The sequence below is a fragment of the Notolabrus celidotus genome, chromosome 18 (genome assembly GCF_009762535.1).
Source record: "Notolabrus celidotus isolate fNotCel1 chromosome 18, fNotCel1.pri, whole genome shotgun sequence".
In the NCBI taxonomy this organism is placed as follows: Eukaryota; Metazoa; Chordata; class Actinopteri; order Labriformes; family Labridae; genus Notolabrus; species Notolabrus celidotus.
Genome location: NC_048289.1, coordinates 9,104,546 through 9,123,276, shown reverse-complemented (window position 1 = coordinate 9,123,276; position 18,731 = coordinate 9,104,546). Strand labels below are relative to the sequence as shown.

The window sequence follows — 18,731 nt, the reverse complement described above, 5'->3', positions numbered from 1 at the left end:
TGACTGTGCAGTCTCCTGCAACCAGCTCAATATGTCCATGCCTGTCAAAAGAGATATTTCGGCTCTGCTTATGTACACATGAGGAGACAGAGTCCATCTTGATACACAGTCAATGGTTTAGACGTGAAAGTGTTGGCCAGTGTGAGGGTTAAACCCCCTTATATCTCCGAATAACGGGCCCCTTTCCCTTAATAAGCTTTCATGGTTAAGTGCTTAAAAACATCACATCCACACACAAAACAACACACTTTAAGACAAGTACAAGTAGAAAGAGCTCTGTGAGGTCAGTCTAACCTGATTGTGAGCCTCAGGCAATCCCTCTGTAGCACATGGAGCATGACGGCTCACTAACAGCCCTGAGATCTACGGACCCCAGAGCGGCTCAGCATGATGGAGAGACCACTTAGTTTTCTGTTTGCTTCACGGGACTCTTTGATGGTGCTCAAAATGAAATACAGGTTCTTGACATGTCGCTCACTTTGAGGTCATGCCATGTGAGGAACAGAGGACTGACCACTACAGGAGCTAATCCTTGGCTAACAGTGCTCTCTGCTGTCTGAGTGCAGTATAGCAACCAGAGAATCAAAGTAATTTGTTTTAGGTCAGTGTATGCAGATCAGCATTGGAATTTCTGTCCATGGTGATAAATAACACAATGGATGTTTAATGAAATGCAGAATTTTCTTAGATTTTTATGAGCAGTTTTTAAGGGTTTTGTCATATGCTGCATGTGTGGTATGATGACTGCTGATTTCTGAACTATACCTGAATGCATTATGTATAATCTGTTGTATATAACTACTTTCATATCGAGTTACCACACTAGATATTTAAGTATTAAAGTTGTTTTAAAACTACAAATAACCAAAATAACAATCTAATCCTTAAACATGGAGACAAAGTAAGTGTAAAGATAAACATGAAGAGCAAAACATGTTATAAATTGTAAGGCCAGCAAATGTCAGATATGCATAACCAAAGTCAAACATGGCAAAGTTACCAAAATACACTGCTTCCATTTCTGTCTTGTTTCTGATGTGAACAGGGCAAGAAGTTAAAGAGTTGCAGTTGGGAAAAAACTAAATATTCTCTTATTCAGTGGGAAAAATACAACAGTTGAATCAAAGTTGAATAATGAAAACTGAGATCTCACCAGGTACAATCTCAAAAAGGTGTCTTCCTGGTTCGTCTGGATTAGCTGTGAGCTCGTTGACCTGGCACCCCTGCAGAGGTATACAACCCTGAAACACAGAGAGGCGGGGCATGAATATTGGGTAGAAAATTCACAGATCAACACAGCTGGCTCTTCTTCCTTTATTTATTACCATATTTTTCCTCTAAGGATAAAATATCTGTACCGTGGTTAATTTCAGATATAGGCTGAATATTAAAATGGGCACCATGAATGTTCACTGACTGTGAGATTAAAAAAAAGTATAGAGCTCCCCCTGCTGACTGGGTGCTGTATAAGTCATAAACCCGCCTCCCTTGTGTTGACAGATGGAACATGGGTGTAGCTATAGAACCAAAAAACATGTCAAATACATTTTTCTCCAACATGGTTTCTGTCATCAAAGCTATTTGTTGTGCAGGTTAATGTCTTGACTAATCACTTTTCTGAAAACTTTCATTTCAACTAGTTACTTGATTTTAGAAAGATGATTGATTGACAGCTCTATTGACAAATGCAGTTTACAGGATTAGCACAGGAGGAAAGACAGTAGAAACTTAACAAACTCCAAAACAAGAGTCATTGAATATTTCTCCACATAAACACAATAATCTGATCTGCAGTGGACTGCATCGACCTGAAGGGTCTTTGACATCTTAATCCTAAATTATACACATGCTTTGGTTAGAGAAAAGGGTGTGATGTCAGTTCCAAGACTCTACCAACCATTATGTTTTCGGTCATTCGAGTTGAGCCACCTGATGTTCACTGTTTATAGGTCACTTTGCAGCTTTTTCTGCTGTCCACTACGTTTGGGTTCAGTATATTTTTTCAATAAATAAGGTTCTGTGACTCTATACATATACTGTATGATATACAGTCCCAGGAGGTCATTCATACTAAAGGGTCCTGGATGAAGGTCACGTTTTTCAGTACAGCAAAGTTTCTTATGATAAATCAATTTTTATTTATATAACACCAAATCACAACAACTGTTATCTCACGATGCATTACAAACAAAGCAGGTCTAGATCATACTCTATGTTAAATTATTAACAAAGACCCAACATCAAGACAGGATAAGATCCAGTCCCATCTTACTCAGTCTGATCTCATCTTAATCCACCATGAGCAGAGCACTTTGCAGCATTTGGCAAGTTACAGCAGCAAGGACAAACTTCCTTTAACAGGCAGAAACCTCCTGCAGGACCAGACTCACGTTAGACACACATCTGCTGAGACCATGTTGGGATGGAAGGAGGGAGTTATGCATTTAAACTATGCATAACTTCAGTGTAATCAATGAAAACATATCAAATTGAAATCAAAGGTACAGTATTGTTCAGAAAATGTTCAACATTAAGCCTCGATCTCATCTTCTGACTCCTTTCAGTCCATCTCTCTACCCTCCTTCATCAGTCTCCCGTTCTTCCATCCCTCCACTTTAACCCCTCTAAAATTGTAAGCAGCTACTCTTGTGATTGAACAGGGACCCACACAGATTATCAGAATACATTATCCAGATCAATACCCATTTAGCCCTGAGAACTGAGACTAAAGTGAGCTGTGAAGACATGCCAGCGTCTGCAAGTCGGCCCCGTTAATCTGCACGCTGGCAGCCCCCATCAAACAGGGGGAAGAGGAGTCTGCCAAATCACTTCAGCGAGAGGGCCGGGCTGTCGCCAACATTAGTTGCCATGGTAACAAATGGACGGGGTGGGAGCTGTAGATGGATGGAGCACAAGGGCAGGGCAGTAACCGAGGGGGGGAAGAAGTCCCAGGGGGGCTATGTGCTCGGAATAACATGAGGAGCTGGCGGGGGGCTGAATGAATAAGAAGAGGCAACACGTAACCTGAGAACACAAATCAGCCAAGTAGTGTCTGCTGAAAATGTAGAATAGATAGTAGTTTGTCCTTTAATGTGTGTTAAAACAGAGAAAGAATGACTTTCAACCACAGCTCATGCAATTCAAATGAAACTAGGCCTACATGCCTGGCATTCAACCAGCCACAAACAGATGTGGACTCGTCTGTTTTAACCTGAGTTTCTGCATAAATCCCAATCATCACCCTGGACCACACCATCTGCCTCAGCCCTGCAGACTGATTCTCACTTACGTCTCACATTGGAAACATTTTCCACCAGTGCCAAAGCCCACACACTGCACACTGCTATTGATTGGTATCATGTGTGTAGGCTTTAAATTGAGGCTCATAAACACTTCACACTCCTATTGTTTAACACAAGCAGTGGAGCTCTGACTAAGCCTTCACCAGCTGTCTGCTCACGTACTGTATAAATGATTCTGTGATACTGGATCACAGTCAAAGCATGAGAAGTTAATCAGTGACAAATCCAGATACAACACCAAGAGTAAATGTCACAGTGCCAGTGTCAATTAATCATGCCTTGCTTTTCTAACAAAAAACAATTACATCAAAATGTATGATGCTGTTAAGTAAGTAAGGTAAAGGATATGGTTATGGAATCCCAACAGGGTGAGGCAGGACCCTTCTGCTCCGCGTCTGGGTCTTGACTCGCCGTGTCAGGATCCTATTTCTCATTACTACGTGCTAACTGTTCATTATCGTGCTTATTACCCGGCTACTAACTTAAGATACAAACACGTTGACAATTTGTATCTGCCTGTTGAGGTCGATATAACATCAAACTGTCCTCATTCAGCTCTCCTTCTTCTCTGAGCTATGCAGTTCACACACCTTTAAAATAAACAAGGCAAATGTCATAACTTTTAACTCTGCTGCTATCATCACCACCGGTCATATCCCTGGACAGGATCCAATACGAAAATGTCCGTAGCGTGCTGAATTAGTATGCCAACCGAAACTAGCATTTAAGCTACATTGTTTACCAACATGATGCAAACAGAAACGGTTTTAGCTCTACTTACAGTCTATGGTGTCAACAAGCAGGAGCAAAATGTGCTGGAACTCTTTTACACAAATTGGTTTGACATGACCTGTGATCAGTTGCCTCTGGCGTTGCTCATGTTAGCGAAAGTTAATAACCATGGTCAAGGGGTTTTGACCAATCAGAATCAAGCAGCTTACAGTTTACAACTGGAAGATCAATAAAAATAATGCTAAATAACCCTTAAAAAGAACATGTAGCCAGCTTTTAATAGAGAGACACCATACACTCTTTTTATTTTTTAAATGAGTGTTTTTGATGTTACAGGATATTTTGTATTCATAAAGACAGAGATGAGTATCAAGTGTAAGGCATCATTGCTGAATAAGAATGTTGAAAATCCATAAAGAGATCATTTAAAAGACATCCCAGTCCTGCATGCTGTTTGATTGACAGGTGGTGTTTGCACATTAGATTCACATTAACAGCGTTCAAAATAAAGTGGATGCAAACAGTCTTTCTTCAATCTCTCATCTTGGTAAGTGTGTTTTAAATTGGAGCTGCAGAGACTTATTTTCTATTCAGAGCACTAATGACCCCCCTCCTCCACCTGAGAACACCACCTCCACCGGCCCGCCCCACCAATGTGTTTGCCTCTAAGCAACAGAAATCTATTATCTGATAACTGAGGTCCATTTGTTCAGAGTGGATTTATCCTCACATGGTGAAAGAGAGACAGAAAACCTGTATAGATCCTCATTCTGTATTGCCTTCGCTTTCACCAATTATCACATCTTTTCATCTCGCTCTGAGTGGGTTTGGGGGTCTTGTTCTGCTTCAATAATTTGCCTACATGCCCCTTCCTTCCTCTCAAACCCCCACCACTCCTAGCTATATCCAGCCTCCAATTTCCGATCGATTAGAAGATGAGAGGGAAAAAAAAGGCTGGATTGACACTTTCTCGCACATCAGGCTCTCTGAGGGGAAGGGATGATCTGTGTGTGTGTATATGCAGAGGTGTGCTTGTGTGTGTGTGTGTGCTTTAACCATATATGTGACTTGAATCTGCAGGGAGTTGCAAATCAATACAGGCTGGATTGGTATTGGCAAGGGCTGATTAAAGAGAGTCTGTCAAAGCCTTCAGTCATTTGTTCCTCACAGAAAGGAGACTGAAAGAAGGACCACGTCATTCTCTCTCTCTCTCTCTCTCTCTCTCTCTCTCTCTCTCTCTCTCTCTCTCTCTCTCCTTTTCTCTCTCTCTTGCTCTGTGTGTGTGTGTGCTCTGCCGTGGTCTGGGCAACAATGATGGCTGACAGCTGCTTGTCTTTATTCAATGAGCAGCAGTCATGCAGAGTGAAGACTGAGGCAATCAATAAAAGTGTCGAGATTTCAGCCAGGAATGTAAAGAGATGATTATTAGGCTGGAAAGGTCGAGTTTGTGTGCACGCATGAATCAAATGTGTGTGTGTGTGTGTGTGTGTGTGTGTGTCACAGACGTTCTCCTGCTTTTGTTGTTGGATTACATCATCGTCTTGTGTTACAGCTATGTAATCCTGTCAGCTAAGATGAAGGTCCATCCCGATAATGTTTATATGACACTGTGTGTGTGTGTGTGTGTGTGTGTGTGTGTGTGTGTGTGTGTGTGTGTGTGTGTGTGTGTGTTCTGTGTGTCTATGTGAGGTCATTCCAGGACGACTGCTGTACTGCTGTACTGCTTGAGAGCTCTTCACAAAGAATCACAATGGGGAGATGTGAGTCAGCACCTGGGCACAAAAGACATCCCCCAACAGAGAAGCTCTGTGATCAATTAAAGGCTTAGCTGAATGTTTTCATGATGGTTCTCTAATGGAAGAGGAAACCAGGAAACACAAAATGATCTGCTGTTTGCACTTAAATGTCTTCTTATTGCAGTGAGTGATCTTTACTACTGTCTATTACAAATAAAGCATAAAGACCAATTTATATTCCTGCGCCATAGCATAAATATTTTATACTGGTTCTTTTATCAGGGTTAGCTCACCACCTTCTTGATTCCAGGTGTCCAGAAGAAGATTGTTGAATTATTCGAACGCATGCACAAAAACCTGACGGCTGATAGTGATCTAACACAGACCTAAATCCTTCCCTTGAAACAATCGCTGTCTCAGACGCTGACACACCATGCTACTTGTTTGAATGAAGGTTGAAGAGGAAGTGATCTATTGAACTGAATATTTATGAATTTGGGATTTAGCTCTAACTGGGAAATAAAGTTTAGTGAGCTTATGAAGAAGATACAGGAAATAGAAAGCACAGAACTAACATTAAGTCATTAAGTCTGGAGTCAGTTGCTGAGAGGAGGATGATGGACAAACTGCGAGCCATGCTGGACAACCCCTCTCACCCTCTCCATGATGAGCTGTGGCTGATGGGGAGCTCGTTCAGTCAACGTATCATCCCACCTAGGTGCAAGACTGAACGCTTCAGGCGCTCCTTTGTGACCACCGCCATCAGACTGTTAGACAGCAATGGAGGCCACGGACTGCATCACGGTGACCACATACTTACAATTGTAAATTTGTATTCTATCTTTATTTATCTATTTTTATTTTTACTTATTTTATTTTACTTATTGAAACTTAGTCTCGATTGTACTCATGTCTGGGTTGCTGCAACAACTGAATTTTCCCCTGGGATCAATAAAGTAATATCTTATCTTATGTTGTCTTATTAAATAAACTACAAAATAATAAATGAAAAAAATGATAAAGCAATTATGGCGAATCATAAGGTTCTCCTCTTTTTCAACAGGATCAACATAACCTATGTTACATGTGCTATGCGACTCATTTTCCCAGCACTGAAGATATTTCAGCTGTTCAGAATATGCTTGATACTGATGTAATTTCTGCAGTTATTCTCAAGGCATTTTCAAGAAAATGTAAATCTTGCCTTAATGATCCCAGTCTCATCCACACAGTGAAGCATACAGTTCATTAATTAAACACTGGCATCGCATCAGTGCCTCTGAATTGTCTGACTCATTAGCCTGTAAAAATCAGTCCTCCAGAGAGAAGAAGCGGCACCAGTAGGGCATAAAAGATAAAACACTGTCATTTAATTGTGTAAATGTGATCACAAAGCAGAAGGAAAGAGGACTCATCTGGGTTTTATATTCATCCTCCTGTCAGTGTGTTCCACAAATGTCTGCATTATTACCTGTGGTTTAGTTTCCTCCTCATCCTTGTAGAAGAAGAGCTGATCTGAGCGCAGCACAAACCAGCGCAGCTGCCAGTTCTTCATGATGCTACGCTGCTTCTTCAGCCAGCCAGCCTTCAGAGCCCCCTCCTGCAGGCTGGGGGAGGCAGGCCGGCAAGGGCCCCGCGACACCTCGCCCATCACCATGCTCTTGGACCTTGCTGCAAACACAAAAATGTAAGATATTTTTATGTCAATGTGGGTTGAAGAGGATTTATGTTGGTTCTGCTTGATTTACTTCTAACACTTCTCGTCTTTTCAGTTTTTCCTTAATAGAAGCTTGTGTTATCTCTCATTTTGTATGCTGTATGCACACACATGCTCTGCCGGCCTCTTCAGTTGTGAACACACACAACCTTCTGCCCCAGGCTCCAACGCCTCAAGATGAAGGGGGAGAGGGAGCACAGAGAGGCAGCAGGCACAAGTAATAACAGAGAGCAGATAAAATAGGGACTGTGGAGGGGGAATACTCACACACATACACACACATATAGCCTCAGGTGACAGGGATCCCCGCTTCCATTTCAGAGGTCCTTGGGAGAGACTTATTGTGTGTTGCCACGACCCAATAGATGGCAGAGGCTTTTGAGCTGAGATAATAGGACCACATGGGACTGTCTGACTGGCTGAGTGACTGGCTGGCTGACTGAATCATTCTCAGTAAATGTGTGTAACCTGAGCTCAGTCAAGGACAGGTTTAAAAGGGTGGGGATGGCAGCTTTATAGATGACATCAGGTTATATCCCACTGCGTTACTCATATTATCCTTGTATGACATCAACTGTGGAAAAAGAATGGATTTACGGGTGCTCTGTACATCATTTTTGACAGCATTTAATAATAAGATCACACCAGCTGTCACTTGAAAATGAAAATAAAAGATTATTGCCAAGTGTACCATTAGCTTCAGTGTTGTATTTAATATTTTATGCATCAGTTGATGATATCTGACTGCTAGAGAGAGAAAATGTGTCATCAGAGTAGAAACAAATGAATGCACGCTGACAAAGCTGAGGATTTCAGAGGTTTGGCTGGAAAAAAAGACCATATTCTGGTCAGGCCAAGAGCAATGCAATTTGATGATCATGTATAATTTATAGAAATCAATTGTGCAGACATCCTCCCTGCTGGTGTGTGTTTTGTGCCGCACACGCACTGAAATGATCAATGTTTGTATGGTGCAGAGGGGAGAAGGGGATGGATGAACGAAGAAGAAAATCAATGTTTATTCCTTTTTATTGTCTCATCTCTTTCTCCAGCATACATATAGGACAGGGCCAGGGGTCATGTCATTCCTATATCATGTCAAATCCTTTCTGATACGCAGTAAGGCCTGTTGAACACCAGATATTTGCTGAAGGTTGGTTTGAGGGATTGTTTTTTTTAAATCTTGAGGATATTTAGCCATGTTTCCAAAGTGGTCAGTTTGATTTCAAGGGAACTGCCAGGTGGGAACCTTGTGTGAAAATGGTTTTTGATATAGCTCAGTGAAATACGAGCTTCCATGTTTGGAACAATGATGCAAGGTGTGATCACCCCAACCTGGCGACTTCATGTCAGAAAAAAACATTATAGAAGTACCCTCTTAGATATCCTTGTAGTAAATAAAACATTTTAACTTTTCATTTCTGGTGCCCATTAGGTGGAATACTCGTAAAAAATGCTCTCAAAGTTGTTTTTTTTAAGTTGATACAACAAAATGTCAAAGGTGACCTTAGGTTGTCCTTCAAGAGGATAAAATGTAAAAATGTGACCTGTGAATGCATTTCCAATAAACAAGTAAAAAAGTGACCTCTGGCTGATGCTCTAGAAGATAAAACTCAAAAGTAACCTCTGGATGCCTTTCCAGTGAACAAAATGTTAAAAAAAATCCTCACTTGATGCCCATCCAGAAGTTAAAACATAAAAAGGGGCTTACTTGATGACCCTACAGTGAACAAATTATCATAAAATAACTCTCAGAAGATCACCAATTGGATAAAACATAATAGGGTTCTCCTTTGGTAACTTAACCTTTTGATATACAGTATGTTTGGTTGCCATGCAAGGTTTGTGAGGGTTAAGCTTGATACTTTTTTTGGAATTCTATCTACATTTTAAATCTATTAATTATATCAATAAATTATAATTTAGTGACTCAGTTTTAAAATGACTGTGAAAAATTACAGATTAATATGAGCTTTGTGTATGAAGAATAATTCCTGTTTTTTGGAAACCATGTATTCATTATTTTGTGTTTCCCTTTTACATAATTCAATTTCAGCCTCAGATTGTTGCATATATATTCGCTGTAATGCAGGGAATTACATGTAAGACACTAAAATCTCCCAGGGGAGGACCCAGAGACCTTCGTCCTATTATTTCTGCCTCAGTTTGATTCAGTGAACCCTACACTGTGGATATCAGGGATTTGAAAAATCCGCCCCTCAAACAGCCTGAGTGCACCCCTGTCTGTGATGTCTAAAGTTTACAAAAAAAATGGTACTTGATACTTCAGTTTGGCTACCACTGAAAGGTATTTTGTAAATGCATGAAACATGGAAAAACTGGGTGATATGTGACAGATCTCTCAAGCAACCAAACACCACAAAACCAATCCCTTTAGGAGCTTAAACCATCTGATGGAACAACCTCAATTGTTAGTCATTTCTCCTGCAACTGTATCCATAATGGTTTTATTTTCATAGCCAAGACATTTTTCCCATTATCTTGTTCCCCTCTCCTGCCTTTCTCTCTGTAAACCCTTGGCATCATCTATCTGGGATTTTCTTATTCATACATGTGGAGTTTATTTTAGTCTCCCCCAGCAGTGTAAACCCCCTGCCTCTCCTCTCGTCTTTGTCCCACATTTTCTCAATTCTTTCTCATTTACTTTGAATCGCTCTGATTCTTCTTACCCTCCTCATGTTAAGCACTGCTGGTCCTGTTAAATCAAAGCTCTGTTATTAGTGCAAGCACACATGCACAATACACACACAGACACATACACAAAAGAGTATCCTATTTCCCCCCCCTGACACCTCATTAAGCCAGTTTTTGTCCAATAAATGAGTTCCTGGATAAGAGGCACATTTAAATATAATTACTCCCAGTGTTGTGAGAACTGTGTTATTTTTTGTACACATTGCAGAGCAGTCTTAATTGCTTTTTGGTATTTGGTTATGTTTTAATATGGTTTTGTTTCTGCCTGTTAGCGTACAGTTGGCCCAAATAACAACAGCATCAAGCTCAGCATGTTACATCTGCAGCTCTCTTGTACACAATCAACCATTCCTGAACAAAGAACTTACCATTACTCACATCATGGTTTACTTATTACTGCTAATAGTTCAATTGTAGTGGTATAGTTAGTGCTGTATAGTACAGATGATTATTCTGCAGGTACAGTATAAACCCAAGATACAGCTCTTGGATTTGACTTTAATTTCCTATCTGCTGAGGGGTGGAAAGTCTCTCAATGTAAAAATGCTCCTCATAGACTTAATCTCAATTTACAAAATCTGCCAAAAAATGAAGGACCCGTACGAGTGGGACCTGATTTTGATATCAGGATGGTTTAGATTTCCATTTATCTATTACAAGGAGTACCATACTGAAGCATTTCAATGGGCATTGAATGTGAAACTGTCCTGTGGCTTAAAAGGTCAAACACACTGTCCATAATGTATTCCTGGAAGCCATCAGCAGTCTAATAACGTGGATTTAGCCGGATGTACTGTCTCAGAACAGACATCTGCAGACAAGTGCAGCTAACAATTTACTGTTATGCCTCGAAACAACTGAAAGTCCCTTCAGTCCTATTGGAATCTCTGTGATGTCTAATGTGCCTGAGAAACTCCTCCACTCGACAATATTTCAGTCTGGAATCTGCCTCAAGTACGTTACAAAAATGTAAATATTTGCAGGTGGATTTCTAAGAGACCAAGTAACAGTGTGCTACTTTAGCTAACAGCTTGCTAACTTCCTAGCAGGCTACTTCCTTCAATTCAGTTTCCTATGCTGATTATCGAGTGAGTTTATATGATTAAAAATAACTTGTTTATATAATGTTAACACATTGTGAATCTGAGTGATGTTATTCTGCTTTAATATGGTTATAAACTGTCAGATTGTCTTTATCAGTTTGATATGAAATACAGTCAGATTGATCAGTTATCAGACAGAATTAGCCACTCCCATTGGCTACAGTTAGTGTCTTTCACATTTCTTCCCATCTGTGAAATGCGTTGGACTAAGGAGGTATCATCTGTTTATTCATGAATCTACAAACACCAGTCACACACGTAAGTGAAAACAAGGTGTTAGATATTGGGTTTTCTACCCCAACTCTGATGTTGCCTCCCAAGTTCTCAAGACAGAACACAAAAAGAAAGTCTTGGCCAGAAGTCCTGTATCACAACTGTTGGCCTCACTGGATGTCCCAATAAGTCGGCTTTGCTTCAAGAAGCTATATTGTCATCTGAAGATAACTAATAGGTTTAGAGATTGTTAAAATCTCCTCTTGCTGGAAAAGTGGGAGAAGAGAAAGATCCATGTCCTGCTTGGCCCTTCTGTTTTTCCTCACCACAACAACTCCCTCGTGTTTTTCCATCCTTCCTCACACAGCCAGTGTTCGCTCAAAAGAGGCACCACTGTTTAACACATCAGCTGTCTGGATTATGGACCGAATGGAACATACACTGGCCTATGATTCGTGCATGAGTCACAACAACTGATTTTTAAATGTGTGAGTGTGTGTGTGTGTGCCAAGCACAACTACCCTCAGCGCCAGTTTGGACCTTCTGCTAAGTGTGATTCAGACCTTCCTTGGCTTGGGTGGAGCTGCTGTGGTCAATTCTCCAACTATCAACTACAATGCAGAATAGAGGCTGTTTTACTGTAAAAGCGTGCTGTATGCGTAATCACTGCAATCCACCTAAACAGAGAGCATAATTGTGGCTGATGCATTTACTGTAGTCAGTAGTTAGGGAAGGGCTGAATCCAATATAGAGGTTCAACATGAAGCCTTGATCTGTGCACTGATGTACCGTACATTACGCCCACATTTGTATATCATTACAAGCCTCATTGATAATTTATGTAAATTGGTCTGTGTCATGTTATTTCAGGAACATGGATGAATAATTGTAATCGAGCTGAAGATCCAGGAAGACCTAATGGATTGGCGACTCATTGAGTTATTATTGATAAAACTTGGACTTCACTTTAAATTCACAGCTAAACAAAAGCTGACTGAAATAAACGGAGACACAGGAAAGTCCTGACAGATATGACCAACAGAATTTAGAAAAATAAAACTTTGTTTTGAATGATTTAAATCAGTGTATTAACTAATAGAGAAGAGTAAATCTGAAAATTTAATTCATGATTGAGTTCATGATTTTAAACTTTGGGGTGTTATCCGAAAGCAAACAAACTGAATTTAAAGGCAACAGACAATCTGAGAGTCCAAATGAACACAGCTTTACTGTTTTGAATTTCCTCTTCAGGAGTATTAACTTCTCCATAAAGACATATTAGACCATCATGAGATAGTAAATGATAGTACGATGAAGACTTTTGAATGACTGAAGAAAAACGTGTCAATTTGGGACTTAGCTTAAGAACATGTTAACTGAGAGATGAACTAACTGGTTCAGAGTCTTTATTGTTCAATCCTGAAAAAAACAGATTTCTCACCAACCGGCCATTTATCATTAACTCATTTTACTTTGCCTGTTGAGGATGGGACTGTTACCCCTCTGTTACGCCTTACTGCCAAATGTCAGAGGCACAATGGTGTGATGAAGCTGTCCTTCAGTCGAGCCGGTATTGGAAGTAGTGACAGAGGATAACGGAGACAAATCAGCGTCACTGTTAATGTCTATATGGAAGATTGTTGAGTTTCTCTACATGTTCTTTTTATGTTGTCCTTCCACAGTACCATGACGCTGTGGAAAATCACACACTCAGAGACCAAAATTACAGCTTTGTGGGTTTATTGTAAAAATACAAATGCATAGTGATGGTGCAGCACACAGACGGTAATATAGCTGAATGTGAAAAGACTGTTGCCTCCAGTGACTCTTTCTCAATGATTTGCAAGTAAGTTTCATGTGCCACTTTATGGCGAATTTCATCACCAATAAGAGCTCATGAAATCAGTTTTGTGCTCATTTAATTTACAGTACTTTAATCTGACTTTTGAAAGAGCCAGTTTAGATTCTAAGCTTCTCATTTCACTCAAATTACAACACACCCCTCATCCTAATCTCGACCAAAGATCATAATGCATGCATTGGCACAGTGTTGACACTGGTAAATATGTAAACATGGTTATCTTGTCCACCATCAAGACTGCAATCACATAACTGCAGAAAAACACTGCTGTCTTATTTGAAAATGTAAAATTAATTTAATAATCAACTCACAGCTCTTATACTTGAATGGAGGTTGGATTACCTGAGACGGATTTCTCTGCATCTATTTTAGTATATTAAAATATCCTTAATAGATAGAAACTTAATACTTGTTTAGATTAAAATACTAGATATTTTGGTAAATTAACCCTTAAAAGGCTGCAAGGGTTTAACAGATCCAAACAACTTGATGCTATTTTTGTAGCAAATTTGCCTAAAGATAATATAATTGGGGGCGCCATTGGCCTATAGCAGTCTAAGCACGCGCCCCATGTACAATATAATTGGTGATTTTTATGGATGCTTTGACTTTTACAATTCAAATATGAAAATACAGAACTGACATTCAAACAGTCTCCTTTAAGCCCCCTGAAAAGCTCACGATGTTACGTTTGAGTATAGATATTTTACAATGTGAACAACTGATCATCTGCAGACATGAATAAAAACACAATAACGCTGCACATCAAAGAACGCTTGATGCTACATCCTCATACACACACGCTTCTGCCCACACACACTATAACTGCCTGTGATGTCACTTAATGCAGTTTGGAGTTGTATTTATCATCAGCAGGAAATGGGTGTGTGGCTCTTATGCACATCATTCAGGAGCCCATCCATTATCATAGCAAGGCAGGTACTCCACAATAGCTAGACAATACTACACTGATAGCTACACACACACACACACACACACACACACACACACACACACACACACACACACACACACACACACACACACACACACACACACACACACACTCTCTCACACACAAGTATGCACACAGGCACGTAAGAGGAATTCAATTTCATTAATCCGGTTGTTGTGCAGTGATTTATGGCCTCGTGGAAAATGGCAGAGAAGTTACAGGTGCATCAGAGCATAACTTCCAGTTAGCCTATCAATGTTGATTAATGTGTTAACCATTATGGTGGTGTGTGTGCGTGCGTGTGTGTGTGTGTGTGTGTGTGTGTGTGTGTGTGTGCGCGTGTAGCAGCCTTCCTTGACAGACTGGAGGCGTGGCCAATAACGTACAGCCCATATGTGAAAGCTGCAGTGGAGCAGAACTGATCTGTAGCAGTGGGTGTGTGCATATCTGTGCATTTTCTGAGCATGCTCATTACCTTAGTGTGTCAGTGTGAATTTCTTATCTCTGCAGGATGCTTACAGTACCTAGCGGTGAGGGTATATCATATTCCCTGGAAAGGCAGAATGTCAGAGTGTTGCTACATCGAGGACTTTGATCATAAAAACCATGGTAACGCTGATCAAAAAGACAGTGCAAGAGAAGGAAGCAGCTGATATGTGGGCAATTAAAGCTGCTACTACATCTCTGGTGCCTGCAAGAGAAAACTGCAAACAGAACCCTATTATAGCTATAATATGTCAGATATTGTAACAGTTGCAAAAGAACAGAAGTCAGGTTTTCTTTTTGTTGAGCAGATTAATGAATGGAAAGTTTGAGAAATCTGTCACATGGTGTCTCAGCCTGGCGGCAAATTGGGTTTTTATTGAACTAGCATTTCCATTGAGGATTTTCCCTAAAGGTATGACTGCTCTGATTTAATTGGACCTCGGGGTCACTTAAACATAATCAGCTGTGTCAATTATTTAGATCTAATTTTGGGAAATTGCTTTTTTGCCTTTTTAAATGACAAAAATGACACAACTATGAGGTCTTTATGGGAAATACAAGGTAAGAGCAGCCAGAGGACTAGCTTACATTTTGCACAATGGTAGGAGTAAACAGATCCCTAGCTCTGTCCAAACAAAATGATATTGTACTTTTACTTGTATTGTACCATTGCTTGCAATTGTTAAAGACATGTTTTTTTAAATGGTAAATAATAACTTGCATTATTGTAATAAAAGCAGTGCTGCCATTTCTAAATATTAACCCCTTGGTGTACCGTGGCTTTTTCATCATACAGGACTTCTTACCAGCCGCCAGTACCCTGTCCTGTCCTCCTCATGCTACTGTTTCTCTCACAGATTCATATTAGCATCTGAAATACAACACACATGCCACACCATGTAGCGCCCACTTGTCTAAAGTAATGTCAGATTAATGTCAACTTCAAAGTCTTTGCAGTGATGGATGAACGAGAAAATCTGAGTAAAAGAAGGAGGACAGAAATGTTGGCCAAGGGCACAGAGAGGACACAAACCAAAGCAGAGCTGGATGATTACACAGGTCATCTTTCATCTTTTTATATTTTATTAAATGGAAATGTAGAGATACGATGCACATGCCAGAAAGGAAGTACTGTCATTGCTCCTCTTCATGCACTGAATAAAAGGCGTACAAAGCCTCTGCTTCTTTGTGAACTAAGCTCACTGTTGCCTTGACAAATCTCCGTGTTTAAGTTAAAGGTATGATAGCGATCATTTCCTCATCTAACCTTCTACAAAGAAGTTTTCAGAGTAAAATGTCAAGTTTCTCTTACTAAGAGTCTACTGGATAAAATGACCAGAGACGAGGAAGGATAAAGTGAAAGCTAGCTAACGTAGCTTTGTGCTACTCCTAAAACTGTGATATTTAGCTATTTGAGCTAAGCACATAAACATGTGACTGGTTAAGTTCAGAGTTCTACCATGTCAAGTTTGCTTGTAAACCATCCTTCAAGCATCATGAATGTAGCAGCCATCAACGATCAATGAAGAGACTCGATGACATTTATATTATTGATTCATATTTGGAGCGTTCTCATGACCTTATAGATTGCCACTCAGTCAGAGTTGGTCACCTCATATGTCAAATGGTCCAGAGTTACAGTCGTGTACTTTCTTGACCCACTTTAACCTTGGCTGAGTCCGTACTACATGACTACATCTGTCACATACCCGTTTATTCATGGACTTCGTTCAACAAATGTGAAACTGTCAACGGTGAAGCACTCATTTAGAGACGGTATGCAGGGAATGTTTCTCACACAGAATCATAAGTCCCTTTAATCTCTTTAATTTACAACGTATTAACAGAAATGCAGGTGGCTGAGTCACATCTCCACCTCCATAAATGTTTTGTGTAGTTGGCCACTCTGTTAGTTCAACCTCCTATTTTACTTAATGACCTAAGAGTTCCACATTAAATGCTACATCATCATGTTAATTAAGACCACTTGCTAACTTGCTGTTATCAATTAAGTGCAAATTCATAACACACATACAGTGAATCCCACACACTCATCAAGCCAGTTAGTCTGTCCTAGTGTATTAATAAATGCAAATACAGATTTAATCCACTCGCTACCAATTTCATGCTCCTCCAGCAGATTTACACATCAGCCTGCCATTCATGGGAACTATTCATTTCATCCTAATCAGATCCAGCTGTATAATTGCAGTCATGGAGATTAGTGCCAAGGAAGGAAGGAAGGAAGGACACACACACTGGCACACATGGACATATTAATATATCAATCTGTGCAGTTACACACACACATTCTGTACATGTCTGAATGTGAGCACACACACACGCTCACAGCAGCAGCTGACAGCAGCCTGATAGTGCTGAGCATTGCAGTGATGAAACTAGAGATGTCGATCGCTCCTCTTAACAGAATTCAAAGTGGCAGCGTTTGCCAGCTGGAGTAGAATATACAGAAGAGCCTTCCTACATGGGCTGACGTGTTTTATTCAGAAATGTGACTGTGGTAGTGGAAAATGGATGGAGTGGAGAGAAAGTAATGTTCTGAGTGTAAAACAACAATGCCTTGAGAAAAAGCACTTTTAAAAAATGCAATAAATATTAATGTCTCCATTACAATCATAGTATCACTGACATCCTCTGACCTGATGAAGTTCAATCATTGCCCCTGTCACATAAGACATGAAGTGTCACTACAGAGTTATGGGTGAATGGGCAGCTCATGCAGCTGGCAGGTACTGTAGATGTGAAGGCGGAGCAAACAAGCCGTGTCCTACCTCTCCTGGTCTGTCTGATCTTTGGGCTCAGCATGGCTGTCATCGCTTGTCCACACACACTCCTCTCGGCATGTTCCTGTACATCCAAGCACCCCACCCTCTCCGTCTCTCCCTCTGCCTCTCTCTGCGTCTCCTCTTCTTCTCCCTCTGACCTTCTGCAGTGCGGCCGGCAGCAAGGGGGTTGGGTGAACAGGGGAGGGGAGGAGAATGGAAAGAGGTGGGGGTGGTGACGGGGAATGAGAAGGAAGAGGAGGAGGAGGAGGGGCTACCCCTCTTTTTTTTTCATTACACACACACCCAGCAACCTCCACCCTCCCTGTTACATTATTCATAGCTGTACATCCGCCTGGGTTAGATGGAGGAAAGGGTTTTGGGGTGGGTCCTCCACTAACAGAGCATGGACTTGACTTATTGTCAGTGTTGTTATTTTTTGCAATGATTGCTTTTTCACAAAGATCTGCAGGTTTAACGGGAGAGAAGGAGGAGGGGAGGGGTGTTCATGTGGCAGGTGTCTCCTCCTCCTACATCTAATTAAGTTGTAGAGGACCTAAGCTTGTCTCCACCTCTTTCCGTTAATTACTCTTTTACTCTATCCATCTTCTGCTTTCTAGCTCATTTTTTTCTGCCTCTCACCATTTCTTTTTTGATCTATATTAGTTTATTCTTTTTGCTCGGCCACCACCTCCAGGCTAATTTATCTTGAATTCAACATTAAATCCAAAATACTGTATTCTATGTTCTTTTCCCTTGTGTTACTTCCTTTAACTATTTATGTCTCTGCTGCTGTCTAAGAATGATGCTGCCTTCAATTCAAAGTCGGACATGGGAAATTCCCAGCTCATACAGTAGGACATAATTACCTCCTTCAGGCATTCCAGTGGCACAACTAAGAAAAAACAACAGGAGAAAAAAAAAGACAATGTTCCTTCTCAAACAAACAATGTCATGTCGCTTCAAGCTACAGTGGCCTGTAAGTGACACATGTGGAGTCCTTTACAGACAACAAGATGCAATTGAAAACTGAGAATTTAGATGGGTTCTTTTTGGGGCTTGATTCTTATTTTATTTCAGAGCTAAGTCAGTGGTGTGAATTGTAAAATATTAATGTCTTCTGCGCCT

At 40.5% G+C, this 18,731-nt stretch overlaps 1 protein-coding gene across 1 annotated transcript; it reads right to left on the bottom strand.

The window, feature by feature from the left end:
- Positions 1-1,121: 1,121 nt before the first annotated feature.
- LOC117830485 (rho GTPase-activating protein 22-like) lies at positions 1,122-17,668 on the bottom strand. The gene is made up of 3 exons (XM_034708624.1): positions 17,613-17,668; positions 7,242-7,441; positions 1,122-1,241 (listed from the first exon to the last, which is right to left on the bottom strand). The coding sequence occupies exons 1-3, from the start codon at positions 17,653-17,655 to the stop codon at positions 1,122-1,124; spliced, it is 363 nt and encodes a 120-aa protein (XP_034564515.1). The 5' UTR covers positions 17,656-17,668.
- Positions 17,669-18,731: the final 1,063 nt, after the last annotated feature.

Excerpts from the sequence above, each read along its gene's own strand:
- LOC117830485 (XM_034708624.1), bottom strand. The coding sequence starts at position 17,655 with ATGACAGCCATGCTGAGCCCAAAGATCAGACAGACCAGGAGAG. Across the intron at positions 7,442-17,612 it reads GATCAGACAGACCAGGAGAG|CAAGGTCCAAGAGCATGGTG; the intron begins GTAGGACACGGC and ends TTGTGTTTGCAG. Across the intron at positions 1,242-7,241 it reads AGGAGGAAACTAAACCACAG|GGTTGTATACCTCTGCAGGG; the intron begins GTAATAATGCAG and ends TCTGTGTTTCAG.